This window comes from Monosiga brevicollis, genomic scaffold (genome assembly GCF_000002865.3).
Source record: "Monosiga brevicollis MX1 MONBRscaffold_2 genomic scaffold, whole genome shotgun sequence".
NCBI lineage: Eukaryota > Choanoflagellata > Craspedida > Salpingoecidae > Monosiga > Monosiga brevicollis.
In genome coordinates this window covers 2,576,587-2,603,146 of record NW_001865039.1, presented here as the reverse complement: position 1 = coordinate 2,603,146, position 26,560 = coordinate 2,576,587, and the positions used below count along the sequence as shown (strand labels likewise).

Here is a 26,560-nt window from a genome sequence, read left to right as displayed (position 1 = left end):
AACCCCCCCCCCCCCCCCCCCCCCAGCATGCTTTCCTGCCTCATTCCCCCTCCTCCTTCCCAACGACAACCCCACTTGCCCGCTGTCACTGACCGATCACGATTTCTTGTTCTCTTTCCACATTGCCTATCGCTCGTATTTCGCCCATCTCGTTCAGTGGCTCGTTGCGAAGCACACGGCATTTTTTTTAATTTCTCATCTCGTGCCTGCCGCAAGCAGGCCAGCGAGCTCTCTTGGCCACTGGTCGACCACTCATCTTGCCTGCGCCTTGCCCCCCGCCCCCCGCCCTCTTGGATTCGGCCATGCCCCCAGCTCCAACGGTGCATCGATGATCGATTCCGTTACAAGTCGCTCCGCCCAGCTTGGTCGCGTGCTTCCCTGCATCGAGGCCAACACGGGCTCAACCAAAGAAGACTACATCTACGTCTTCGTCTTCAAGGCCAGAGGCAACCGATAGATCCCTGATCCATCCTCCAGCCCTTTCCGTTTCAACTTGCTTTTATCCCCCTACCCTTCCCGACTGTACTGGGTGAGTTGTTTTTTTTTTTTGTAAGGTGCCAAAACCAAAGGTGAAGGTCCCCGCTCCTGCACGTGCACAACTTGCAAACCGAATTATGCATCGCACCTCATCACAGCAACTTTTACTTCCTTTAGAAGCGCGCATCCGCCAAAATGCGCTTCCTGGCAACACCGCTCGTCTTGCGGTTTGCCGCTGCAGCTCTCCGTCGTCCCGCGGCTGCGGCATCGCCAGGTACTACTCCCGCCCAATCTCAGCTGCACCGCTGAGCAATCTGAGCAATCTACAGTCGAGTTTTGGTGATGTTCATTCATTTCTCCCTCACTGTATGGCCCTGTTCCTTGATCCGGCATTGTGTCCTCAGCTTATTTGCAGGCGGCCACCGTGTCCAGCAGTCGTCGTCAAGTGCCCATGCAGCTTGTCCTTGAGGACGGCACCGTTTTTGTACGTCCTCGTCTCTGCCTTTTTTTTTTTTTTTTTTTTGTGATGTACACAAATCAGCTGTCACTTGTTTTTTTGGTGGTGCATCCGCTTATTTGCTTGTTCGCTCATTTGCCAACGCACAGAATGGCTATTCCTTCGGCTCCACTAAACCCTCCACGGGTGAAGTTGTGTTCAACACGGGCATGTCTTCTTACCCCGAATCTCTGACCGACCCATCCTACCTCGGACAAATCCTGACCTGCACCTACCCACTCATCGGTAACTTTGGAGCTCCAAGGTACACAAGTCGCTCCTCTAGACCTTGCCCAAATGCACCGTCTCGTACCGATATTCACCAACTCGGGACCATGCACCGCCTTGTCTATCTCATTGCACAGCTACGAAAAGGATGCCCTCGGTCTTTACAAGCATCTCGAGTCTGGCCGCATTCAGGTCTCCGGCCTCGTTGTTTCCGATTACTCTGAGCAGTACAGCCATTTTGAAGCCGTTCAATCCCTCCACGACTGGTTACACAAAGAAGGTGCGCACCTTGCCAACGCTCTGCTCAATTATTTTTTCAATCTCCCCTGCCTCCATGCCAGGCATAAAAACACAACCTGGGCTCATCATACCAGCTTCTCATCATAATCCTCATTCTCAACTGCCTATGGCTCGCCTCTTTGTCAGGCGTTCCCGGTATCTGTGGCATTGACACCCGTGCCTTGACCAAAAAGATTCGTGAGCATGGTAAGCCACGGGTAGCCTGCGTACCCCCCCCCCCCCCCGGCCCGTGTCTTCCATGTGCCCCCACCCCATTCGCCTCAATCACCGCAATTCATCCTCACATTGCTTTTTTTTGTCGGAACTGCCACCAGGCGTTATGCTGGGCAAGATTGTACCTGCTGGTGCCGACTACGTTGTCAACTTTGAGGATCCCAACAAGCGCAACCTGGTCGCTGAAGCTTCGCGCAAAACAGCCCAGACTTTTATGCTCGAGGAAGGCTCGGACGTCGACATTTTGGCCGTTGATTGTGGCATGAAAGATAACATCATCCGCCAGCTCGTGCAGCGCGGTGCTCGTGTCAAGGTCGTGCCCTGGAACCATGATATTTCCCAGGAATACTACGATGGCCTCTTCTACTCCAATGGACCCGGTGATCCGGCCATGGCCACCGAGACGATCAACCACCTGCGAAATGCTCTCAAGCAGGACAAGCCCATCTTCGGCATTTGCATGGGCCACCAGCTCCTGAGCCTTGCCGCTGGCGCCCAATCCTACAAGCTCCCTTTTGGTAACCGTGGTCAAAACCAACCCTGCATCAACCTCGAGGACCGTCGTTGCTACATCACTCCGCAGAACCACGGCTATGCTATCGACGCCGAAACGCTGCCCGAAAACTGGGAGCCCCTCTTTGTCAATGCCAACGATGGCTCGAACGAAGGCTGCAAGCACGTCTCCAAGCCTTTCTTCTCCGTCCAGTTCCACCCCGAGGCCGCAGGTGGCCCCCAGGACACCGGCTTTCTTTTTGATCGCTTCCTCAGCCTCGTCCGTCAGTCCAAGGCCAAGAGCCCTGCCCTCTCCATGCCCATTGGGCCTTCCCTGGCATCGGGCAAACCCCTGGACGCCACCCTGCCCTCCCACACCGACCTCAAGTTCCCATCTGCTGCCGTCATTGCCTCCTACCCGCCCCTCAAGAAGGTGCTCATTCTGGGCTCAGGCGGCCTTCAGATTGGCCAAGCCGGCGAGTTTGACTACTCAGGATCCCAGGCCATCAAGGCTTTGAAGGAGCGCAACGTTCAGAGCATCCTGATCAACCCCAACATTGCCACCGTTCAGACAGCGGAAGGTCTGGCCGATCAGGTGTACCTTTTGCCGGTTATTCCAGAGTTTGTGCAGAGCGTTATTGAGAAGGAACGCCCCGATGGCATCTTCCTCCAGTTTGGCGGCCAAACCGCTCTCAACTGTGGTATTGAGCTCGACAAACTGGGCATCCTGAGCCATTACGGCGTGCGCGTTCTCGGAACCTCGGTGTCCTCCATTATTGCCACGGAGGATCGCGACATTTTCGCTGCCAAGCTTACCGAAATTGGCGAGCGTATTGCTCCCAGCATTGCCGCCACCTCCACCGAGGCGGCCATTCAGGCTGCCCATGAGATTGGTTATCCCGTCATCGTGCGTGCTGCCTTTTCTTTGGGTGGCCTTGGCTCTGGCTTTGCCCATGATGACGCCCAGCTCCGCACCCTGTGCTCGCGCGCCTTCAGCTCCTGCCCCCAGGTTCTGGTTGAAAAGTCCCTCAAGGGTTGGAAGGAGATTGAGTACGAGGTGGTCCGCGATCAGTATGACAACTGCGTCACCGTTTGCAACATGGAGAACTTTGACCCCCTTGGTATCCATACTGGTGATTCGATCGTTGTTGCCCCGTCGCAAACCCTCTCGGACAAGGACTATCACCTGCTGCGCTCAGCCTCCATTCGCGTCGCCCGCCAGCTGGGCATTGTCGGAGAATGCAACGTGCAGTTCGCGCTCGACCCCTTGTCGCGAGACTATTGCATCATCGAGGCCAACCCGCGTCTCTCCCGCTCCAGTGCGCTGGCCTCCAAGGCCACTGGTTACCCGCTCGCCTTTGTGGCCGCCAAGCTGGCCATGGGGGAGAATTTGGGCGACGTTCGCAACTCGGTCACGGGCACCACCACCGCCTGCTTCGAGCCGGCTCTCGACTACGTTGTGACCAAGGTGCGGGCGAGCGTCCCCAGTTCTTGGTCCACTCATGATGTGCCGCAGAGTCCTTGGCAGTCGGTACGATGCTCACACATGCCCTTTACCCCGGCCTTAGATTCCGCGCTGGGATCTGAAAAAGTTTAACAACGCCAGCCCCATCCTTGGCTCTGGCATGAAGTCGGTTGGTGAGGTCATGGTACGTAGTGGCTGTCGTCCTGGTCCCGACGGCTTGTTTGTGGCCAACCCACACATGTCTGATCTTTTGCCGTGCGCTGTACCCCACGATTAGGCAATTGGTCGCTCCTTTGAAGAGTCGTTGCAAAAGGCCGTCCGCATGGTCGATCCGTCCCTGGACGGCTTTGAGCCCAAGGCCTCCAATGATCTGCTCGAGTCATTGAGCGTGCCGACCGAGTCTCGTCTCTTCTCTGTGGCCGAGGCGTTTCGCCAGGGTTACACCGTCGACCAGATCTATTCTCTGACCTTTATCGATCGCTGGTTCTTGTACAAGTGTAAGAACATCTTTGACATTGGCATGGAGCTTGAACAGCACAGGTGCGCACAAATTCGTCTTTCACTTGATGCATTGCTCGTGGCGTCCTTTGGGCCCGCGCATCTCGGAAACACGCACTGTACCGATGCATGCCTGCTCAACGGTCCCCCTGACTTGCCATCTGTCCCTGTCGTTCACCTTGTGTTCTGTTTTCCTGTGGTTTAGCCTGAGTGATCTGCCTGAAGACCTGCTTCAAGAGGCCAAGAAGGCTGGCTTTTCCGACAAACAGATTGCCAAGCGCATCGGAGCGTCTGAGCTTGCCGTTCGTGAAAAGCGCAAGGTTTGTTCGGTGAATGGTCCATCTTTGCTTGACGGGATTGAATGAGCTAGCCTGCTGCTGCTTTTGGGCCAGTGTGACTGACACTTTGTTCGCGTGTTTTCTACATCATTACAGGCGGCCAACATCGTGCCCTCGGTCAAGCAGATTGATACCTTGGCCGCTGAGTTCCCGGCGCAAACCAACTACCTCTACACCACCTATCACGGTACCGAGGATGATGTTGATTTTAATGAGCACGGTACCATGGTCCTGGGCTCGGGTGTTTACCGTATTGGTAGCTCTGTTGAGTTTGACTATAGCGCCGTTCAATGCATTCGTACGCTTCGTGACCTGGGCAAGAAGACGATCATGGTCAACTACAACCCTGAGACCGTGTCCACCGATTATGACGAGAGCGACCGCTTGTACTTTGAGGAGCTCTCTCTTGAGCGCGTCCTGGACATTCACGACAAGGAGAACGACTCGGGCGTCGTCGTCTCGGTCGGCGGTCAAATTCCCAACAATTTGGCCATGCATCTGCACGAGCAGGGCATGCAAATCCTCGGTACTCATCCCGAGAACATTGATCGCGCCGAGGATCGCGACAAGTTTTCCAAGCTCATGGACGACATTGGTGTGGACCAGCCTGCCTGGCGTGAGCTGACCAATTTGGCTGAAGCCGAGGACTTTTGCAACACTGTCGGCTACCCGGTGTTGGTGCGGCCCTCGTACGTGCTCAGCGGTGCTGCCATGAATGTGGTGCGCACGCCCGAGCAGCTCGATCGCTATCTTCGCGAGGCGGCCGAGGTGAGCCGTGATCACCCCGTGGTCATTTCCAAGTTCATCCAGGGCGCCCGCGAGATTGAGCTGGACGCCGTGGCACAGAAGGGCGAGGTGGTGGCATATGCCATTGCCGAACACGTGGAGCAAGCCGGTGTGCACTCGGGTGATGCCACTTTGGTCCTGCCGGCACAGGACTTGGAAGATAACATTTTCCAGGGTATCCTCGAGTCAGGCCGCAAGATTGCCGCTGCCCTACAAATTTCCGGCCCCTTCAACGCCCAGTTTATTGTCGAGGACTCTGGCGCCATCAAGGTGATTGAGACCAACCTCCGTGCCTCGCGCAGTCTGCCCTTCTGCTCCAAGGTCATGGGCATTGATTTCGTGGATCGTGCCACTCGCATCTTCTCTGGCGAGCATGTCGAGCCCATCGATTGTCACACCGTTGCACCTCCCTATGTTGGTGTCAAGGCGCCTCAGTTTAGCTGGTCCCGTCTTCTTGGTACGTTGCGCGCTGCACGGCTGGCTGCTATGGCTTGGGTGCCGTGATGTCTGCAGGGTTCTCATTCCACATCCCACGCTGTTTTTGTTTTTGGCCCTCCCGTACTTTGACGATGTAGGCGCTGATCCAGTGCTGGGCGTGGAGATGGCATCAACTGGCGAGGTGGGCTGCCTCGGCACCAGCAAGCACGAAGCCTTCCTCAAGGCTCTGATGTCGGCCAACCTTCGTCTGCCGCGCAAGAACATCTTGATCATGGGTGGCGACGAGAAGAATGCCTTCCTGCCTTCAGCTCGCGCACTGGCGGCCATGGGCTATTCGCTGCTGGCTACGCCCGGCACGGCCTTCCACCTCGCCCACCACGGCGTCGCGGTGACTCGCCTGTCCATGCCACGCCAGGACGACTACTTGGCGGACCCCCACACACCAGACGTGCTGCATGCCCTTCGCAATGGCAAGGTTGATCTGTTTATCAACTTCCCCCGCGTCACCTCGTTGGGTCAGGAGCCCAACACGGACGAGCAGCGCAAGACGTATCGTGTGCGCCGCGCCGCAGTGGACCACAACGTGCCGATTATTACCAACCTGAAGGTGGCGCAGCAACTGGTCGAATCTCTGGCCAAGACTCACAAGTTTGGCGTTGACTCTTACCAAGAGCTTCGTGCCGAGGCCCGTGCCAAGGCCGCCGCGGCTGGCGAGAAGGTGTATACCGAACAGGATTAAGTTTGTTCCCATGAGAGATTGATCGTGATAGAACATTCTTCTTCCACTGTGGGGATCGATGTCCTGTGGCCCCCCGTATTCCCTTGTCTCGGGTGCTTGTGAGTTGAGTCTGCTGTTCAACTTTAACTTTAATTTTGGCCCGCCTCCGCAAGTCATGGCACCCTCCCAATTCAAACCTTTTTCAACCGATGCGAATTCGCCTCTTTTTTTTTTTTTTTTTTTTTTTGCGCTTGAAAGATTCGATTACGGGGAAAGTGATGTCCGATGGCCTAGTTGGCGGTCAAGGCCAGATGTTTATAGTACACGCCTGTATGTACAAGCAAACACAATTGCGACAGTCCAACGTGTGTGGCTGGGTTTCTGCCGCTGGGATCGCCTTTAGTGGGTGGCAAAGGTGACCTCGGTGATGGAGCGTTGGGAATCAGGGATTGGGTGCTGGAACTGCTGCCGGATGATGGCGGCCACAGCTTTGATGTCCTCAAAGTCCCGTACGCCCAAGCGATTCAGCTGTGTTGCATCAATGTACTGGAGCTGCGGCAAGCAAAAAGGGTTGAGGCAGGGGCGTGGCGGGCAAGTCAGCTGTCTCTGTATCGAAAGTGGAGCGAGCGGTGCGCTTGTCGGTTGCCAAGCCAATGCACTTGAGGGTCGGCATGATAGGGCAAAGGAGAGTTGAAGGGTAGCCATGACGGGTGGCGGGAAAATGAAAGACCCACCTTTTGGCCATCCACAAAGTTTTCTGTAAAGCAGGCAGCGTAGCGCTCAAAACCAGCCTCGGTGATAAAGTTTGCAACCTGCAGCGGAAGAGACACAATGGCGCGCTGGTTGAGGGTGGGTTCTGTTGGCCGAGGACTTTGTTGGCTCATCAGTGCAAAGACTCATGTTCCAGGGGCGGCCTCACCTGAGTTGTGGTCCAGCTAAAAGCCGGGTTGGGTTTGACTTCTGCGTCGTGGTCAGTCTCGGTGTCAGTCTCGGTCAAGGTCTCGGGCTCGGCGTCAGGGCTCGCCACCAAGGGCGGTTCGACCATCGATTCAGCCATGGCACTAGCTTCTATGAATGATCAACGACAACGATGGAAAAGCAGCACACCCGTTCCAAACGGACACGGTCCAATCCCTATATTGTCTTTGCCGTCCAAAGCCAGGCCCATGCAACAAGCAGCAATCGCATCCACAAGGCGACCGCCGCCGCCGCCAAACTGAAGAATTAAAATTCAAGTGTGTGTGTGTGTGTGTGTGTGTGTGTGTGTGTGTGTGTGTGTGTGTGTGTGTGTGTGTGTGGTTGTTAAGTATTGTGTGTTGATAGACTTTTTGCAGCTAAAAACGAGGATGTTGAAGCAAACCGTCGAGGTTATCACTATTACAGCATAAGAGATGATGGGGTTTATGTTGTATCTGGTCGATTTGGCTTATTTTTGTTTATTCTTGCGTTCTTGCTGCTGGCGGCTTTGACGAACGGCAGCGGGTCAACGATCAGGGCTTGAGTGTACAGCGTCGACAGAGCGTTGTAGCTGGGTGGTTTGCGCCCGCTTGCTGATCAGGCTTGGAGGGCCGATGGTGCAAGAGTTTTGGAGGCGTTAGGCGCCGTGAGCCGGCTGATTCGTGTTGTCCTTTGACGGCCGCGCGTTACAAAAAAAAAAAAAACACGACCAGACATCATGGGTGACATGCCCGGGTTTGATCCGTGCGCTTGCGCCAGCGCACCCAGCAATATGGCGAGCAGGCTGCTTGAAATGGTAAGTGATGATGCTACTGGTTCTTTTGGGATCAAGCAGGCGGGTCAAGGGCCTTTCACTGGCAGATGCCGCCAGGCGGTTCTACCTTGTGTTCAAATACGGCGTTTCGTAGCTCCTCCGAGGACGTGTAGCCTCACTTTTCCCTATGTTGTTGTTGCATCGGCTGAAACCCAATCGGGGTTTGGCATAATGGCATAATGGCGATCTGGTGGTGGTGTGTGACCGGCATGTCTTGTAGCTACGGCATGCCCAGGATGCATGCACAGAGTCGCACTGCTTCGACAATACCGCCCCCGAGGCTGCGCAGGGCTCCGGATTCTCAATGACCACCATGCTCATGGTTTGGCTATTTCTGGCCGCCTTGCTCTTTCTTGCCCGGTCTGTTGTGCAGCCGAGCTACATACCTTGCTCTGCTCACAGCTCTTCATTTCCACCCCATTTTGCGAACCTCTTGTTGAACATGATAATATTTTTTTCCAAACTCATTGCTGTCTTGTTCCGTTGTGGCTGCTGCAGACCACAAAGCCTGCGCACCTCAGCCCCAGAGAAACCGGCATCCCAGGGTCCAGGTGGCGGCCGTGACCATGATCATGACTCAGACCCATCGGCGTCGGCACACTGAGTGTTGGCCTGCTGACTTGTGCAGACGTCCACAACCATGTTTACTGCTTCTGAACGCCAGGGTGATCATTGAGTGTAGTCAGTCTTGTGCATGCCTTCCAGATCTTGCACATCCTATGCTGTGTCTTGTCCAACTTCTGTTCGGCAGCCGGTTTGTCGCTGCCTGTGTGCACGTGGTTTGTTCAATATGTATGTGCCACAGTCTCTTTGAGTCCGCGCTCTTGTCTTCGCCAGAAATGAATTGTTAAGCTTGATCTTTTACGAAACTGGTCGGTCCTCGTCACGGCAATTCTCACGATTGCGTGTGACTTGCGGGGAGTGAGCCGATACCAAACGCATGACTATGCGTAGTACACATCCACGGTCGACTCCACAACGGCGCGGCACATGGGGCAGAGCGCGTCGGGCAACAACTCGGCGCACTGTTGGCAAACAGCCAGATGGCCACAAGGCTGGAGGGCCACGTTGATCTGGTGATGTAAGCAGATGCGACACGCCTGCTCCTCCTGGCGCTCCGTCTACCCCAGTGCGGGACGCAAAGTTGACCAGGCAGGGGTGAGACCGCAACCACTCAAGGAGAATGGGTTTGCAAATGCGTGCAGCATCACCAACCTCAAAGTGCCGCACAACCTGCTTGACCTTCTCTGCCAATTTTGCCTGTAAAATCAAGTCCTATTGCGGAACCAAGAATATGATTAGCACGCGCCAAATGGGAATCCCCTGCCGTCGTGTGCCCGTGGCTGGTCACGGCACACCTCTGTCTTATGCAAAGCTTCATGCAGCTCTGTCCTTTGCGCTTGTAGTCGGTCCAGGGACAGGGTACCAGTGGTTGGGAAAGCATGCACGAGCCCACCCACGTCCAGACGTGATTGGAGTTCATCCGTGGCACGCAGAGCATCTTGCAGGAGCTGATCCTTTTGGGCTAGATCACGGCGTAGCTGCGAGACTAGGGCCTGGCAGCGCGCCACCTCTTGACCGCGTTCGTGTAGCTGTTGCTTTCGATCTCGAACCACGCCTTCAAGTTGCTCCACTGTCTCCGAGCGGTCTCGGGCCTGCTGGGCTAATTTGGTGCAGCGCTTTTCCAAGCTCGCCACCATCCCCTCACGTGCTCGCAACTGCTGCTCAAGCTGCTCTCGGCCCCGGTCCATGGCTTGCATCTCATCGCGTGCCATCATCAGTTGACTCTGCGTATCTTGCACCTTGTGCAGTAGCTCTGGTACGGAAGGCAAGCGGCTATCCGCAACGCTTTGCTCATGGGATACCGGGGCAGCCGGCTGAGACGGACGAGGGCGTTCATGAGGCTAGGCCCAGGGCACAGCACCCAAAGCACGCCGGCTGCCCTCGCCACGGGCGTGGACATGCGTTTGTACCTGAAGTGTGATGGAGGCATCCTCTTCATTTTTGGTGGTATTTTGACGGGAGGCTGAGAATAACCAGGGCACGATCTGCAAGATAGGGCGAATGATTGCGGGGGGCACCTTCTTGCAAACTGTTGCTTGACGGAGGAACACTTGAACACCCACCTGTTCACGCCATATTTGCCCAGCCCTTGTGTGCAACCAACGCTTACGGACAAGAAGACCCAGTCCAAGGAGGAGACTCGCGACTACACTCGTCCAAAACATGGACCAGGCCACACTGGTGGTGGTATCTGAAGCATTCGAGGCGCCCCATGTGCTGTTGCTACGCATGGATTGTTGAATGGCCTATGCGGTGCAAAAGGCAAGCCGAAGCCATTCAGCTGGGGCGCACGAGCGCACGGGCATGACTATTTCAAAATAAATGTCGACTTCAAAAACCTCGTCAACGACCAAAGCTTCTTGTCCATCAGCCTGAATGGCGGCGCGCATATCATCGACGCGTTGTTGATTGACGACCTACAGAGCACAGAGTGGACGACGACGGATGGGGGCCAAGCAGGAAGGAGAAGGCTTCGCAATGAGGACACACGGGAAAGACAAGGGGAGGATCAAGGGTTGACATACCTTGCGGTAGGCCGTTAGGAGGGCCAGGGCATCAGCATCAGCGCGGCGGACAAGAATATCACGCCCGGCTTCTCGCGCAGTTTGTAGCTTGCGGTCATTAGCTGCACGGATCATGCGCCGAACATCCGCCGGGGCTGCCTGATGGAAAAACATGCTTGAGGCAGCAGCCGTTTGGTGTCTTGCTGTTGGGTCGGGGTGCCAGGGCGAAGGGCTGCAACCGGGCAGTGCGGGACTCACGACATCGAGGGGGGTGCTTTGGAAGAGGCCCATTTCATAAAGGGTCCGCGGGTCCAATTCACGGCGCTGAGCATCAATCTTGATGACTTGAACAATGCGATCAAGCGAAGGGAGGCTGTGGCCACCAGCACAAGCGGCTGCATACGGGACCGCAAAGGCAGCAGGGTGAGCTGGCGGCAAAGCGCTTCGAATACAATCCCGCGGCGAGCACGGAGCGCACCAAACTGCTTCACGCAGTGGACCAGACAGAGGGCAAAGGTTCGCGCATGGCTGGGGTCCGCGTTTGCCGTTTCACCTTGAAAAGTACTCTGTTGGGCAAGATGGGAAGCCTTATCACGACTGTGCAAAGGATTTCGTGGTCAGGGAGTTGGGACAGGGCAGGGCAGGCAGCACAGACCTTGAGGCGTTCCTCCTGACATGGAATAAAGGTGCTCAAGAAAGACTGCTCACACAGGCTCAGCTCACTAGGGGCCGCGACTTTGGAGGACGTGACTTCAGGCTGTTCGCCCACCTGCGTATCCAACTCGAGCCGTCTCGTATTCGAGCCGGCTTCATCCTCGGTGGTGCGCACGCACAGGGCGAGGGCTGCCAGCAGGAGGCCGACGAACAGCCCTGGCCGGGCCCGGCAGAGGTGTTTGCCCATTGAAATTGCAACCCCAAATCACAAGCAGTTCCTTGCTTTCTGTTCCAAAGCTCTGTCACGGCTCTTGGCTCACACGCGCTCTGACGATCCCAGCAAGGCCGCGTTCGCGTTCGCGGGAAATCGCGCAGTTCAGCGGCTTATCAAGTTTTTTTTTTCTTGAATGTCTGGAAGCAGGCAAGCAACACAAGAAATTAAAGTTAAGCAAACTTCCCAAGACCCCTCCTACCTAACATCCTGTTAGTATCAAGTTGATAAAACAAGATGTTGTCGTGCTGCAGCGAGAGAGCGCGCTGGGTTCAGTTTGCTCTGCACCCGCCCACCAGCTCGCTCATCGCTCGATGCGGTTCGCTCGTTTGCAGTCTGGTGCGACGTGCTGGGTTAGGGTCCGGCATCTTGCTGCCCTTGCAAGAGTGTTGAGGTCGATTTGCGTATTGGGCAACTTTTTGTTCCCTTGATTAGGATTTGCCTGGCTGCTGGATTGAACCACTTGATCCTCAACCGACAGCATGGCCGAGGTGGGTGGAACTGCATAACCGACCACTTTGGGCGGGCACCTCTCCAGTCATCACCGTTTCTGCTGACTCATTGCCTTCTGAGCTCGAGCACGCCTCTCACAACGAGCTATTTCCATGTTTAGGAGGAGGTGGTGCAGCTTCGCCGCTCGGGCCGCGGGGAGCGGCGGCCTCGACGCCGCGATAGCTTCACCGGCGGCCTCGTGCACTCGGGCCAACAGTCGGTGGGCTTTCACGCGTCGGGCTTTCCCATCTACTCTGATATGGCGCGACACCTAGACAAGGACTTGGCCCGCCAGCTCTCAATCGATGAGGACGATCCGGGTGCGTGGACCACGCCCCCCCAGCCTACCTTGGGTTTCTTGGATGACCTCTGTCCAACTCCCTAGGGCGTCAAGGTCTGGTTTGCACCTTCCTCCTCATCCAACCTCACCTCTGCGCATGGCAGATGTTGGTTCTACCCCCATGCCCCCGGCACCAGCGCTGCCCGATGAATACAAGGGCATCGAGGGCTTGGAAATGCCGTCCAGCATGTCGTACTCCAAAGAGGGCGTCTACGATTATTTACCTGCGCAGGGCGGTCGTGCCGGAGGCACGACTGAAACCGCAGATAGTGTATGTATTGCGCCCTGGGTTTGCACGCCTTGTGCAAACACGTTTGCCTCTGAGGTTGAGGTGTCTGCTCAACGGCCGACTCGAAACGACTCACCTGTTCTTTGTGAGTAGGATGAAGACGGGGCCAATGCGCTCGCCATGCCTTCGTCGATGAAGTATAGCGAGGAGGGTATTTACGACCAAGTGCCCATGCGCGGCGAGCAAGGGTACGACTGGCTGAGTTCCTCCTTGAACTGACGTGTGCCTCGTGGTGGTCCCGCTTGCTGCTGCTACCTCAAGTTTCTGCCTCGTGGCCGTGCATTCTCACGCCCATCTCAAACGCTCTGGTAGATATGCCGAACAGGGCTCGCAGTACACGCCTGCAGCTGCACAAGCAGCATTGTGAGTGATGCACCTTTGGACAAGCGTTTGATCTTCCTTCACTTCCTGACTAACGTTTGGTTGGACGCCATTCAAACAGCACGGACGTCGTCGTGCATGACTCGGACATGCGCAAGGCTTTCATTCAAGGACGTACGCTGGATGACCCGGACCGTGGTCAAAAGTGCTCACGGTATGCAGCCTGCGTCGCCTTGCTCCATTATTGCTCCCCATCTTCCTCGGCTGTATCTGCACTTTGCGCCGTGTCCATCACCAAAGGAGGGACACATCCAACATCAGATGCGCAACGCTTCGCTTATGGAGTGACCATGCGCCCATGTGTTCTTTTGCGCGCAAACCGTAGTTGTGCGACCTGTCCTGGATTCGATCCTCACTACTGGCGCAAAGTTTGCAAGTGGTGCCGCTGTGCGCGCGCCGAGTACGTGAATACCATCGTAATTGTGCCTGCTTTGCCCACTTTTCAGGTTGAGGTGCCACTGCCCAGGACTGACGGACGTTCTACATCGCCTCCTGCTCTTGTCGAACATCATATCAGGCACTTGCACATTGATAACACTCGGGCCGTTGACCTCACCAAGATGGTGGCGACGGGCTCGGCCCATGGCAGCGATAAGCTCAAGCAAAAGTTTGTGCCGAGTGTGCTGCTGGTGGCGAGCTCGTCGTTTGTTTGAAATCTCACGCCATCAAAACCCACATGTACCCTCTGGCTCTTGGCAACCCCATGCTATCCTTAGATACGCATGGGTGCCCATGGGTCTTGAGATCAGCCTCATCGAGGCCTACTTTCGGGCCCTGCCCACAGAATGCGTCCCAGCCTTGGGCACACCGGGGGAGATTTGGCGTCGACGACAGGTGGGGTCCCTTGCAAGTTGCTGTGACCTTGGCTGTTTATGACTGATGAAATCTCATTGAGGGCCTTGGCATGTTATCTGTATTTTCAATAGTTGTTGGTGCAAAACCCGGCTTACGACACCGATTGGCACCAGTGCGACCAGCTCACCGACAAGGAGATGACACGTGAGCTGCTGACTTGCTCAATCTAGAGCTCCACACAAACACTCTTTGATGCTGATGCATTAGCCTCATGCATGACTGACTTTGGCCTTGGGCAGAGTTTCGCAAGTTTGATAAAATCCGTCTCAAGGAGGCCTTTGATGTGGGCGACGTGATGCCCTGCCCTGATCTCACGTACGCATCCTGATCCCCATCCCCTTGCGATTTGGTACTCTCGGACTCCAGTCCGGCTCACCGACTCTGGATTTGGGCCACAGGCGACCGCCAGACTGCAGTGAATGTTTTCTGAAGGTAATTCCCACCAAACCGCGTGCCAGCATTCTTGCTGCCCACTCTGAGCTTTCACATGGCCTTGTCGCAGTGCAACACCTTTTGCCACTTGAGGTCACTTGGTCGAGAATCTCATTGCCCCGCACCTGCCACGTTGGTGCTCGCAGGAGGACGGCACGCACTGGCCATATTGCTCCAAATATCTGCCCGCTGACGCGCTGGGCGAGAGCTCCTCGACGGACCCAGATGTGGGCCACCGTGACTCGGTGGGAAGTGCTGTTGCGGCCCTGGGCCTGCCCGAGATGGCCGATATCAAAAACATGCGCAAGTACGGGGGTCACACTCAACCATGTCACCGTGGCACCAAGGCTGCCATGTAGCAACGCGAAAGATGGCAGGTGTAAGACGCTCATCTTTCATCTTTTGAGTAGAAAGCGCAAGGAGAAGGTCAAGCAGGTTGCAACACCCCCGCCCATGGAACTGCTCAAGCGCAAGGCCATAGCTTCCGGCTGTACGTCTGCTTTACCGTTTGCCGTGCCCTTCTGCTTTTGCCCCTCGCGTTACCCCCCTCCTGTTCCAGAGATTCAAATTTTGACGAAGCGCCTTGAACTTGTGGTCATAGTGTCGTGCCGCCAGTGTCTGGTGGGCCTGAACGTTGGAGAGCCCGTGGTCAAGATCGACCGATTCGAGGATGACGAGCGCTCCTACTTCCATCCAGCCTGTCTCCTGTGCTCACAGTGCGGCGAGCTGGCCGTTGATTTGCGTTGTTTTGTTGATTTCGGATGGGTGCGTGCTGCGTGTGCTGCGTGTGGCGTCAGCGGGAGGCGGCTTGCCTTCACAGGCAGCACGCGCTTGCTTGCTTGCTTGATACCACTCTTACCAAGGGTGCTGCTGGGGGCTTGGTATGTAGGAGGAGCGCGGAAAGCAAGGCGCTGAGAAGCGGCTCTTTTGCGGACGTTGCTGGTCGGATAATCGCCGCCCACGGTACGTGGCCGCTCCGTTGCAGGTCCAAGCCGCGTTTGTGTTGCTGCTGCAGACGAACACACTTTGTCACCTCAATATGGTTGTTCTCGGTCGTCACGCTGCCCTTGCTAGGTGCGCGGCGTGCGATGAGACGATTCATCAGGGTCAGCATGTGAACGAGCTGGGTCGGGCTTGGCACTTTCGCCACTTCAGCTGCTACATCTGCGATGCCAATTTAGTGGTGCAGGAAACCTACGTGCCTCGCGAACAAAAGTCAGTGCTCTTAGCGGCGAGGCTGCCCCTGCATCACCCACGCGAGTCGCGCCAAGCCAGCCTGATCTTTTTATTGCATCTTTGCTTGTTGCCGCGCACAGACCGCTGTGCATCACCTGCTACGAGCAGCATATTGCCGATAAATGCTCGCACTGCAAGCGGGCCATCAACCCATCACGGGACTCTGGCGGCCGAGTCAGTGCATCGGGTGGAGTTGACAGGCTGTGTGAATCACATGAATGGAAACCAGCGACAGCTTACACCATGTGTGTTTGTGTGTGTTTGTGTGTACGGCGTAGATTTCGGTGGGCGACAAGCACTGGCACCCAGCCTGCTTCCAGTGCACGCGGTGCGGCTGCCAATTGCAGGGCAAGCCGTGTGCTCCAAAGGGTGACAGCATTTTTTGCAAAAAGTGCTACAAAAAGATTCTGCGCAAGTAGGAACTTGGGACCGCATCCGCCAGTCCACTCATGTCGCGCGCACGGCCCAAGAGACATGCGCTGTTCTTGATGCGATCTAGCTTGGGCCTGGGTGTGTGCGTGGATTGTTCGAAAACTTGTTGGCTCTGATAGAGTACTTGGGTGTTGGCTCGCTTGGACGTTGGGATACTCGCAAAATCGATCATTTTGGTTGCACACTGTGTTTTCAATGGGGAGTCGCCAATTGTGGACAGAGCGCAAACAAAGCACGGTAAGTTTCATGCCGCACTCTCCTCGGAGCTGGGAGTGCAAATAAAAGGAGTTATCTGGCTGTGACGGCGAGGTGTTTGTCGCTAAGGGTGAGCTAGCGTGCTGCGTGGGTGGGACGCTTGGCGCCTGCCAAGCAAAAATTGTGGGGCCTTGGCGAGGTTGTTGGGTCCACAAGTCTCGACAGCCTAATTGCCCAAAAGAGCTGCATGGAGGGTGGGGTAGAGGAAGGGTGGTGCCATCAAGTTGGTCGACAACCTTGAGGGGGCGCACCGTCTCGCCATATAGCCTGCCGTTTGTGTACCTCCTCGGGACTTGCTGATGTCGGCATATGCGCCAGGTTGCTAGAGCACTTTTCGTTGCGCTGGTAGATTTTTTCATCACTTTACTCAACACATTCGTCAGCGAACAAGCTAAAACGTCTAAGCAATTGTTGCGGTTGTCTTGAACGTTGTTGTCGTTGCGTCAAACGCATCATCAACTTGTCAGACAGAGAGAGAGAGAGAGAGAGAGAGAGAGAGAGAGAGAGAGAGAGAGAGAGAGAGAGAGAGAGAGAGAGGAGAGAGAGAGAGACAAAGAGCATAACAAAAACAAGGTGTTTTGACCAGCTTCTCAAGTGTTCCTAAGCTTCCCTTTCTTCCTCCCCCCAATCCTTCTTCTCTCTGTCTGTCTCTCTCTGTTTCTCTGTTTTCCGTTTTGAGCTTGACGGGCGCGTGACAGCGAGGGAGGGGTGGTGACCACGGCAGCTTGGAAACGTCAAGGCATCTTGTGCCTGGCATGTGCTCCGGGGTTAGCAGTGCAGCTTGTGGCTTGGGTGTGGCCAAGGAATGCTAGCTTGAGCCTGGTCCCGTCGCTTGCGCAGTGAAGCTCTGCTCTGCGTGCGCTCTCACCAGAGGAGCAGGGCGAGCGTTGGTCAGCGCGACCAGAGAGGCGCGTCGTGCGCGACTGGCTCTTTTGTTCGCAACACGCCTTGTTCCCCTCACCTTCATCATGCCGGCCTGCGGGTCATGCGGCTTTACGTGCGACTTTGACGCCGCCTTTTGCAATCAATGTGGATCCTCCTTGCAATACTTTACCCCCTCAGACGCGGGCACTATCGAGTCGCGAGGTTCCTATGTGGACATGGATGAGAGCCTGCGGCTTTCACAAATGCAGCAGCAATTTTATCCCCTCCCACCCGAGGACCTGGATGCCTGGTCTGAGGCCGATACCGAGAGCGGCGACGAGGAGCAGGACCATACGCCGCGCCATGGTGCTGTCCTTGACGAGCCCAATCAAATGAGCGTCCCATTTAGAAACGGCGCAGCAAATTCCAGCACGAGCCAGCACCTCGCGCCGCCTGCAGAAGGGTCGCTCATGGCTCGTTTGCGGCGTATCGCTGAACAGCCACCCTCGGCCACACTCTCTACCACAGACCCCAGTGTTGACATTAGCATAAGCAATCATTCCGATTCCGGCAGCCTCTACAGCACGCAAGTTGCAGTGTCCGGCGTTATACCGCGTCGCGTGGCCAGCAACGTGCTGTTGCAGCATAAGCCAGGCACCTACTTGCTCCGTGCGCGCAGTGATGGGCGCATGGGGTTGGTGCTTGCTGTGCGCCAGCACGACCATGTGGCCCACTATTTGATCTGTGACGACGGCTCCAACAACTCCTTTCGCCTCTTCTCCCACCACAACTCCAACATGCCCAGCTTTCCCTCGCTCAAGGTATGCTTGCCAGCATCGGTTACTCTTTAAAGGGGCGTGGGATGTCTCAAACAGAAGCAGAGGGCTCATCTTGTTGGGGGTTCGGTTCTCCGTTTTCGCCCCGGTGTGCGCCGGCCGTGTGCATACATGCGGCAATAGAATTTGATTGACTACTACAAGGTGCATCCAATCGGCGAGCAGGTCTTAACGTGCTCGACCGACGTTTTTGAGTGCCATCGTACACTGAAAAACGATCTGGAGACTGCGGCAGCCGAAGTTCGCCGAGCAGTGTTACATGCCGAGGATCTGATCGATGTATGTCAGCCGAGAAATCTGTAGGGTGTGGTGTGGGGTCTCAGTCGTTGTTCCTTACTCAATTCTCTCCTTTTCCCCCCTTTGGGTTTTGGCGCGCATCTTCTTTTTGATGACAGGTTTTATCACTGCAAGAGTTTCTCAAGACGGGGGACGCCGAGGGCCGCCTCTTGCCGGATGACATGCGCGAGTTGTCACTGTCACTCGAGTCGCGTCGACGCCTTTTTGCAACAGGCATGCCTGTGGAGCGCTGGGTGCCGGATGGCGATGCAGATGTCTGCCAATGCTGCCAGGTATTGAGTCGGTCATGGATCATACGTGCAGGCCAAGGATTTGAGAGAGAGGGCAACGGAGGAACAGCAGAAAGACAGAGACAGAGACAGAGAGAGGACACATCTCCGCCGAATGAAGATCATGCCTTTCACCCACACGATGGATGCGATGCTTCAACTTGTGTAGGCGACGCAGTTTGGCACCTTGAAGCGACGGCATCACTGCCGATCATGCGGCCACGTCATTGCTGGCTGCTGTGTATCGGGAGCCATTCATGTGCAAGATATCCAATTGGAAAAGGTGCGTTCAAGCCCGGGAAAATGCCGCCTTGCTCAAGCGTCAAGCTAATTGCCTTTTGTCGGAGTTGTCAGTGCTGTCCTAACCAAAGCTCATTGGCCATGCATCCATCTGTGCCACTGGCAACCCTTTTCAGGTGTGCCGAGACTGTTTTGCCAAGCTCCAGCCCTTGCTCGAGTCAACCAGCCCCGTTGTACGTCGCCGGCGGCGAGCCAGTACCCGGGGTGAGGCCACACATACATACGCCGTCCCACACGGACAACTACGGCGACAGCAGGACGCCGAGTTTCTCAGCTCTTCCGTGGGTTCGCGGCGTTTCAGTTATCACGGCTTCTCACAAAATGGCGATGGTGAATTTGTGTCCTCTCGCCCTGTCTCTACCCTCTCCTGACCGCCACAAATGCAAGCGCCTCTCGTGTCCTTTTGCGTTGCTGGCGCCCCCGGCCTTGTGCCGAATGTTCTTGCTTGACTGCAGCTCGCTCGCAGTCGCTCGCATGTGTGTGCTCGCGCTTCTCGTGTTGGATGTGTCAATGGGAAAAGCCCTTCGTCTGCAGGTAACGCCGTGCGTGACTGCAAGTTTCCTGTTTCCCATGGGTTCATACCCCTTCCATGTTCTTGTTCTTGTTCTGACTTTTTCTCGTGAAACGCCATTTGTGTCGTGCCAGTCCTGCCTCCATATCATCCTCGATTCTCATTCTATGCTTTTACCCTATTCAATCGTCTCACTGCCATTGCAAACGTTGCTCCGAGACTCATGCCTTCATGCCTCAACCGTGCTGCGGTTGCGGACCAATTGAACCTTGGGCTCGCTTTGGTTCCCGCCACCGCTGTCATGTCCATCTCATGCATGCCTCACTCTCATGCGCCCCCCTTTATGAAATCAAAGGTGCACACACACACACACACACACACACACACACACACACACACACACACACACACACACACACACACACACACACACACAACCCATCCAGTGATCAACTTTATCTGACAACGAGCAAACGAAGAAGGTTTCACATGCACACAACGGACGGACGGACACAAGCAAAAAAAAAGGGCAGCCCACAGGCGCAGTGCAGCTTGGACGAGTCTCGGTCCTCAGTCCAAGGCTCGATCACTTTGCTCATCTCGCGTCCGGTTTGCGTTGCGGTTGCGGGCTGGTGAGCGTCTTGCTTGCTGCGGAATATCTGGCTGACCAGGTCCTGCCTTGCCAGAGCACCTGTCAAAGTCAGCATACGCATTGGTTTGAGTGACAATTGTGTGTGTAGTGGAGCCATTTCCTCCTTTCACACCTGTTGGTGCATGTGGCCGACTTCACCGCCACCGCCTTCAGCACAGAGAGTTTTGCTCTCCTGCTGAGAAGCAAGCCTCGGGTGTACGCTGCTCCTGGTTCTCGCCGATCGTAGCGCAGCTCAGATTTGTTCTACCACTAATTCTTGGCTCCAAGGTTTGATCAAAACCACTTGTCACACAACCAAGGTGATGGTGGTGCAAGGCCGGCGCTGGCTGGCATGGGCTCTGCTAGTGCTGGTGCTGGTGCTGCCAGAGCTGCCCGGCACGCACGGCACTGAATATTCAGACTGTCTGGAGCTGTATTCAGATAACAAGTGCCTACACCCACGCGGCACGGGTACCCCGGGCAAATCGAAGCAGTCGGTTTACTGCGTGGACCACGACGACGCGGAGACGTGCATCGATGCAACTGACTTTCTCGAGAGCTACACCATTGACTGCAACACCAGTATCATTTCCGTCTGGGTGGGCACTTCTGGTATCGGCTGCAAGCAGGATGCGGGTCATTCCAACATCTCCATGTCCGGATGCACATTCCTCTTCAAAGCAACAGGCGAATCAAACGTCTACGGCAGGCTCAAATGTAACACAGTGGCCCAGCGAGATGAGTCAGTACCTTACCGTATCTGGTCCTCGCGCATGCTTTACTCCCGCTTGTGTCCGCAATTGGTTTCGTCAATACCAAACTCTCGCCTCCAACGTCTCACCTTTGCTTTACCCTGCCTTCTGGGTCCTGGGCCTCGGCGTGCCTATAGCACCACTGCCTCCTTTGTGGTTGCCTTTGCCTTTAATGGCCTTGTTGGCCTTTTGTGCATCATCATTTTTGTCTTCGTGCGCCCACGCTTCCCGCAGCTCTACGAGCCTCGAACCCTTGATGCTGATACCGAGGTGCTGGCAGTGACACGCTCAGACCGCACCCCCTCACGTGAATGGCCTTGCATGGCCCATGACATCGTCCTATCTCGCCTTGGTTTGAGCTGACGATGGCCGGGTGTCTTGCTCTATTGGGCCCCGTCTACTGCAGATGCGCGCAGCTGACCATGGCTGGGTTGGCTGGCTTCGGAGCATCCTGTCCATCGGCGACGATGAAATCTTTCGCAAGTGCGGCCTCGACTCGACCATGTACCTAGTTATGTTCCGCTATGCCACCTTTCTGTTCTTCTGCATGGCCTTTTATGTCCTCATTGTACTCATGCCCATCAACTCGCGCGGCAAGTTTTTAAGCGGCTTTCTGTTTGCACACGTCCACATGCATCGACTTTGCTGATGTTGACCAGAACCGGCGCACATCTAACCGCTCCTGGATGTGCGATCATTTTGTGTTGGCAGGTGAAATTCAAGAGCACGGCATCGACCGTGTATCCCTGGCCAACGTCCCTGAAGGCTCTGACTACCTCTGGGCGCATCTTGTTGCTGCTTATCTTGTGGCTCTCCTAGCCATGTATCTTTTGGATCATGCCTACCGCAAGGTATACTCCACTTTTGACCCTCGTCCGGGCTGCTGGCTTCAGTGTTGCTCCCTTCCTTCGCCCTACTAATGACATTGGGCTCGCTGACCTTGACCCATGATCTAGTTTGTGCGATTTCGTCGCGAGTACTTGCAGAATCGCCGCGCAGATAGTTACGTGGTCATGGTGCGCGACATTCCTTCATCTTGCCGAGACGATCGAGGCCTAGCCCATTACTATCGGTCAGTGCCCTACATGGCGTGGATGGCTATGAGCAGCATGTCGTTTTCGCACTCAGTGAGGAGGCTCGTTGCAGTGATATTTACCCAGACGTCCTGGCAGCTACACGCGCGCGCAACATTGACGCTTTGCATCCTGTTTCGGAGCAGCGCCTCAAGGTATGGTGCCCTATGCCACACTTCTTCGGACGATTGTCTTGTTCAAGTGACCATTTGACCATAACGCTTCCAAGGAGAGAAGTCATTGATGCCGCTGGCCATGCGTCACCCGCTGTCTCCTGTTCTGGTGGCAAATTAGACCGCTATTAAACTCGAGCGCTACACCTTCCGCGATCAGCGGGATGGCGGGACGGCGCGCATGTCGATTGGTGGCACTTGCAGTGGCGATCAGCGTCCAGCTGTGGAGTATCTTGGTCGCACTCTTGAGCAGCAGAATGCCGACGTGAGTCAGAAAAAGTTGCGCGGCGCTGGTATTTCCTTATCCACGATGCTCTTCTTTCAAATCTTGTTGTGTTCTGTTTTTCGCCGCTGCATTTTGATGGCCGCGCCTGTGACCTTGTTTGGTTTGAATAGTTTGCAAGCGCACGACGCTCCGCAATCCACGTCAACAGTTATCATGCCACTGGATTCGTGGCTTTCGCTTCCCAGCGCAGTGCCACCGTGGCCGCACAAGTGCTGCACTGTGCCGAGCCCTATACTTGGTCAACACAGCGTGCACCGGAGCCACAGGACCTGGTGTGGGAGAACATTGGTGTCACCTCCCAGGAACGAGCGCATCGCACTGCCATCGCCTCTCTGATCACCGGAGCTCTGGTACGTCGTTTGGAAATAGTATTTCGCGCGGGCGTCTCATTTCTTGGCTCTCATTCAAGTCTTCACACTTTGAACCGAATCACATGATGAATGCTTATGACTTGCTGCCATGGGCGTGATGACTGCACTATTTGGCAGGTGGTTTTGTGGGTCATTCCTGTCACCTTTGTGGCATCCATTACCACTCTGGAAACTCTGGATCTCTGGGCCGATGGGCTCGACGATGTAGCCGATGCCAGTCCGCTCGTGCAGGGCATGGTGCAAGGCGTGATTCCTACACTCTTGCTCGTCATCTTCATGGCCGTCCTTCCTGGCATCATGAAATGTGTGTTTGGCCTGCTTTTGCTCTTGCCAAGCCCACACGAAGCTTTGCTGGCGTTGGCGCTCCTTTCACGACGTTTGTGCGCAATGATCGTTTTGGCCTCCCCAGTCATCTCGCGCAAGGAGGGCATTGCAAGCAAGTCGGAAATTGGCCGCTCGGCCATGGCAAAGCTGTTTTGGTTTCAGGTCAGCTACTGACACCCCTGGTGTGGTGTGAGGTGCTGCACCTATGTTCACATATCATGCCGTCTTCTATAAAAACCCGTAGATCTTGAACGTTTTTCTGGTTTCCTTCATTGCGGGCAGGTGAGGCTGAGGTGCAACTGTGTATCAAGCCTGCATGCCACTCGGCATATTCTCTGGACAGTACAGCCACATCGGGCGCCACAATCGGTTTTCTCGATCGGTACCCCTGCTCACGCGTCCATGTGTGAATGATTCGCACCGGCAGTATTTTGGATATAGCCGACAACTTTTCGCGCGATCCGCGAGGTGTTCTGAAGCTCTTGGGTGGAGCCATTCCCCGCACCGGCACTTTCTTCACTACCTACGTGATGCTCCGCTGTGTGTCCTGCTCAAAGTCTTGCGCTTTTCCCGGAGAATGCGTCTAGTTTTGTTGATTGCTGATCATACTCATCTCCATCGTTTGTGCTTTGTTACGCTGCCACTTTGCCAAATGCAGCGGTAACGGGTTACCCCACGATGCTTCTACGAGTTTGGGAGGTGCTGTGGTCTCTCATCGTCGGGGTAAGTTCATGGTTGTTGCGTTAAAACATCTCGTACCGTACGCTAAGTCTGTTCGTTGCCCTTTTTTCTTCGTCTTTTGGGTCGACAGCTCTTTTATACTCAAACGCCACGCGAACTGGAGAAGGCGCGCCGCGAAGAAACATGGAATGTAGCTCCCGCAGCTGCCGGTTGGTCAATGCTCTTTCGCTGCGTCGACCGCTTTTGCGCGCGCGCGCGCGCGCGCGCGCGTGTGTGTGTGTGTGTGTGTGTGTGTGTGTGTTGCATTGCTTCTGGTTGTTCCCGTTTCAGTGGTGCCGGTCGGTGCACGAAACTTACCAACGACTACGTCGATGTGGTGCCTGCTTTGAACTCCTCGTCTCCATAGGTGACATTCTGGTTTTTTTGGTGGGCGTGGTGTATGTGGTGGTGACCCCCATTATTGCTCCTTTTCTCGTGCTGTACTTTGGCCTCGGCTACTTGACCATCCGTCACCTCCTTTGTACGTGGGCCACCGCGTAGCGTCTGCCTTCCTCAAGACGGCCACAGACCCGCTCACTCACCTTGATCTTGCGCTTGCATGGGTAGACTACGTGTATCGACCCACGCCGGATTCTGGAGGGCTATTGTGGCCCATGCTGTTCAATCGGTTGATGGTGGCGCTGCTGATTGCCGAGTTGGTCGTGGCGGGCGTCTTTTCTGTCAAAAACAATCCTCCAGTGGTACGGCCCTGCCATTCCCTGGGTTTGGGGTCCCTTGGGACCAGATTTTATGGCCTGTGAAGAAAATGAATGTGTGCGCCCATCATCTCGCGTCTTCTGATGCCATGTTTGTGTTGTTCACCATATCGGGTGCCATCTGTAGGCGGCGATGATGCTGCCCCTGGCAGCTTTTACGCTTTGGTTCTGGTTCCGCACTCACAAGGGCCTTGAGGCCGTGGGGGATTATCTGCCGATGGAGGTTGCCGCGGAGGAGGCCCCCTTGGATGAGGCAGACTTGCAAGACTATGTGCAGCCCGAGTTGCTGGAGGTGGATCATTTGGAGCTGCACCACCTATCACACACGTCATACACGCTGAGTGACATTCCAGAGGACTTGAAGAGCAAGCTCATTTACCAGTGTGATGAAACTGATAAAGGCACCACCGGGGTTGCTGCGGCGTTTCGCCGATCATCGGTCAACGTGGATCGCCCTCCCAGTGCAAGCAACACCGCGATGACAGCATTCGAGGAGGAGGCTGACGTTGAAGCCTGAGCCTGTCTGGTCCATGTTCAGTCATACCTTCTTTTTCGTTTATCTTTCTTTGTTGTGCTCGTTGCTTTGCCTCTTCACTGGCTTGAGGCTGGTGCCTCCAGCGATGACACTTGTTGGTCGCGTTTGTGGTCCGCGCGTCAAGAATTGCAAGCCTCTTTATCCTTCAGCCATTCGCCATCAGCCATAGCAGGCTGGTGCAGAAAATTCAACAACAGCTGTCAGCTGTGTGCAATTGATTGTCATCATTTTTGAGTCGACCGCGTGAGCTCTATTCTTCTGCCCTCTCTCTCTCTCTTTGTGACGGCAAGCAGACGTTTGACAGCACGATCCACGGCGATGGGACGCGGTGGTAGTGGTGGTGGAGGCCGTGGAGGCCGTGGTGGGGGCCGTGGTGGACGCGGAGGCCGGGGAGGAGGCCGTGGGGGTCGTGGTCGTGACAAATCGAGTCATCGCCGACAAGCAGCGGAGCGTGATGCGGGGGCTTGGGAGAACGAGCGCGTGGCCTCAGCCATTGATGGGCGCGAACGAGACACGGGAGAGCCATCCAAGTTGGTGTTCGAGCTGGCCATGTGGGACTTTGCACAGTGCGATCCAAAGAGGTGCACGGGGCGCAAGCTCATCCGCATGGGATTGTGCCGTGAGCTCACACTGCGCAACACGTTCAAGGGCATTGTGCTGAGTCCAGATGCCAAGCAGTGCCTCTCACCGACGGACAAGGACTTTGTTCTTGAGTCCGGCATTGCCGTCGTTGATTGCTCTTGGGCCGAGCTCGAGGCCGTGCCTTTTACAAAAATGCGCGCCAACAATGTTCGCTTGTTGCCCTATCTTGTCGCTGCCAATCCGGTCAACTACGGCCGGCCTTTGAAGCTCTCCTGTGTCGAGGCCTTTGCGGCCTGCTGTTATATCCTGGGGCTGCAAGAAATGGCCGTCGAGCTTCTGGCCAAGTTCAAGTGGGGCCACTCATTTCTCGATCTGAATGTAGAGCTGCTGGACAAGTATGCTGCCTGTCAATCATCAGAGGAGATGCTTGAGTGTCAAGCGCAGCATATGCAGCAACTGGCAGATGAGGCCGAAACCCGGCAAACCTTTTCATACGACTTGAGTGATCTGGATCTTGAAGGTGAGGGCCAGCTCAATGCTAGTATGCAGCACTTTGAGCTTCATGGCGAGGAGGATGATGAGGACGAGGCCGAGGACAAGAGCGAGGATGCGGAGGATGCGGAGGAGGACCAAGAGAATGACGAGTAGAATCACAAGACGGTTCACATCCGGCAGATCTGGTAGCGGAGGCGGTGAACTCTGAAGGCATTTTGACGTTCTTGGTGGTGGTCTGCGACCCCTTCCTGATGACCAAGACTCAAAACTTCTCCTGAGCCTCTGACGCCATACGTGGCCCGCTCTTGAATGTCTCTTTGCATCAACATCCTCCTCTCCTGGGCTATTATGATGTGATGCGTTTTGGACTTTGGAATTTGTAGTTGGCTTTTGGGTTCCGC

General features: G+C 55.5%; 7 protein-coding genes across 7 annotated transcripts; 5 read left to right on the top strand and 2 right to left on the bottom strand.

Annotated features, from left to right (window-relative positions):
- Positions 1-928: 928 nt before the first annotated feature.
- Positions 929-6,657, top strand: MONBRDRAFT_17284 (uncharacterized protein; the record flags this gene model as incomplete). Its single annotated transcript, XM_001742764.1, has 10 exons — positions 929-961; positions 1,084-1,238; positions 1,339-1,481; positions 1,628-1,687; positions 1,816-3,674; positions 3,775-3,855; positions 3,949-4,211; positions 4,375-4,489; positions 4,604-5,750; positions 5,869-6,657. 10 exons carry the CDS (start codon positions 929-931, stop codon positions 6,468-6,470), a joined length of 4,458 nt encoding a protein of 1,485 aa, XP_001742816.1. The 3' UTR covers positions 6,471-6,657.
- Positions 6,658-6,848: 191 nt separating this feature from the next.
- On the bottom strand, positions 6,849-7,737 carry MONBRDRAFT_30979 (uncharacterized protein; the record flags this gene model as incomplete). The annotated part of the gene is made up of 3 exons (XM_001742317.1): positions 7,369-7,737; positions 7,184-7,261; positions 6,849-7,001 (listed from the first exon to the last, which is right to left on the bottom strand). Exons 1-3 carry the CDS (start codon positions 7,504-7,506, stop codon positions 6,849-6,851), a joined length of 369 nt encoding a protein of 122 aa, XP_001742369.1. The 5' UTR covers positions 7,507-7,737.
- Positions 7,738-9,164: 1,427 nt separating this feature from the next.
- On the bottom strand, positions 9,165-11,688 carry MONBRDRAFT_22421 (uncharacterized protein; the record flags this gene model as incomplete). The annotated part of the gene is made up of 8 exons (XM_001742316.1): positions 9,165-9,341; positions 9,436-9,495; positions 9,579-10,097; positions 10,194-10,268; positions 10,584-10,700; positions 10,809-11,182; positions 11,266-11,353; positions 11,443-11,688. 8 exons carry the CDS (start codon positions 11,686-11,688, stop codon positions 9,165-9,167), a joined length of 1,656 nt encoding a protein of 551 aa, XP_001742368.1.
- Positions 11,689-12,194: 506 nt separating this feature from the next.
- MONBRDRAFT_22420 (uncharacterized protein) lies at positions 12,195-16,156 on the top strand (the record flags this gene model as incomplete). Its single annotated transcript, XM_001742763.1, has 19 exons — positions 12,195-12,203; positions 12,422-12,524; positions 12,649-12,815; positions 12,927-13,021; positions 13,146-13,196; positions 13,276-13,368; positions 13,540-13,614; positions 13,732-13,821; positions 13,931-14,048; positions 14,141-14,213; positions 14,309-14,384; positions 14,468-14,501; positions 14,648-14,808; positions 14,912-14,991; positions 15,103-15,266; positions 15,391-15,464; positions 15,576-15,716; positions 15,818-15,911; positions 16,016-16,156. The coding sequence occupies 19 exons, from the start codon at positions 12,195-12,197 to the stop codon at positions 16,154-16,156; spliced, it is 1,839 nt and encodes a 612-aa protein (XP_001742815.1).
- Positions 16,157-17,102: 946 nt separating this feature from the next.
- Positions 17,103-19,964, top strand: MONBRDRAFT_30978 (uncharacterized protein; the record flags this gene model as incomplete). The annotated part of the gene is made up of 6 exons (XM_001742762.1): positions 17,103-18,109; positions 18,248-18,403; positions 18,520-18,693; positions 18,860-18,973; positions 19,107-19,275; positions 19,636-19,964. Exons 1-6 carry the CDS (start codon positions 17,393-17,395, stop codon positions 19,962-19,964), a joined length of 1,659 nt encoding a protein of 552 aa, XP_001742814.1. The 5' UTR covers positions 17,103-17,392.
- A 491-nt stretch (positions 19,965-20,455) lies between these two features.
- Positions 20,456-25,064, top strand: MONBRDRAFT_22418 (uncharacterized protein; the record flags this gene model as incomplete). Its single annotated transcript, XM_001742761.1, has 16 exons — positions 20,456-21,154; positions 21,291-21,509; positions 21,544-21,735; positions 21,841-21,956; positions 22,013-22,112; positions 22,252-22,395; positions 22,527-22,766; positions 22,905-23,091; positions 23,197-23,273; positions 23,356-23,393; positions 23,539-23,651; positions 23,770-23,834; positions 23,923-24,001; positions 24,199-24,312; positions 24,399-24,532; positions 24,675-25,064. The coding sequence occupies 16 exons, from the start codon at positions 20,456-20,458 to the stop codon at positions 25,062-25,064; spliced, it is 2,907 nt and encodes a 968-aa protein (XP_001742813.1).
- Positions 25,065-25,400: 336 nt separating this feature from the next.
- MONBRDRAFT_13793 (uncharacterized protein) lies at positions 25,401-26,312 on the top strand (the record flags this gene model as incomplete). Its single annotated transcript, XM_001742760.1, has 1 exon — positions 25,401-26,312. One exon carries the CDS (start codon positions 25,401-25,403, stop codon positions 26,310-26,312), a length of 912 nt encoding a protein of 303 aa, XP_001742812.1.
- Between the last annotated feature and the right edge of the window lie 248 nt (positions 26,313-26,560).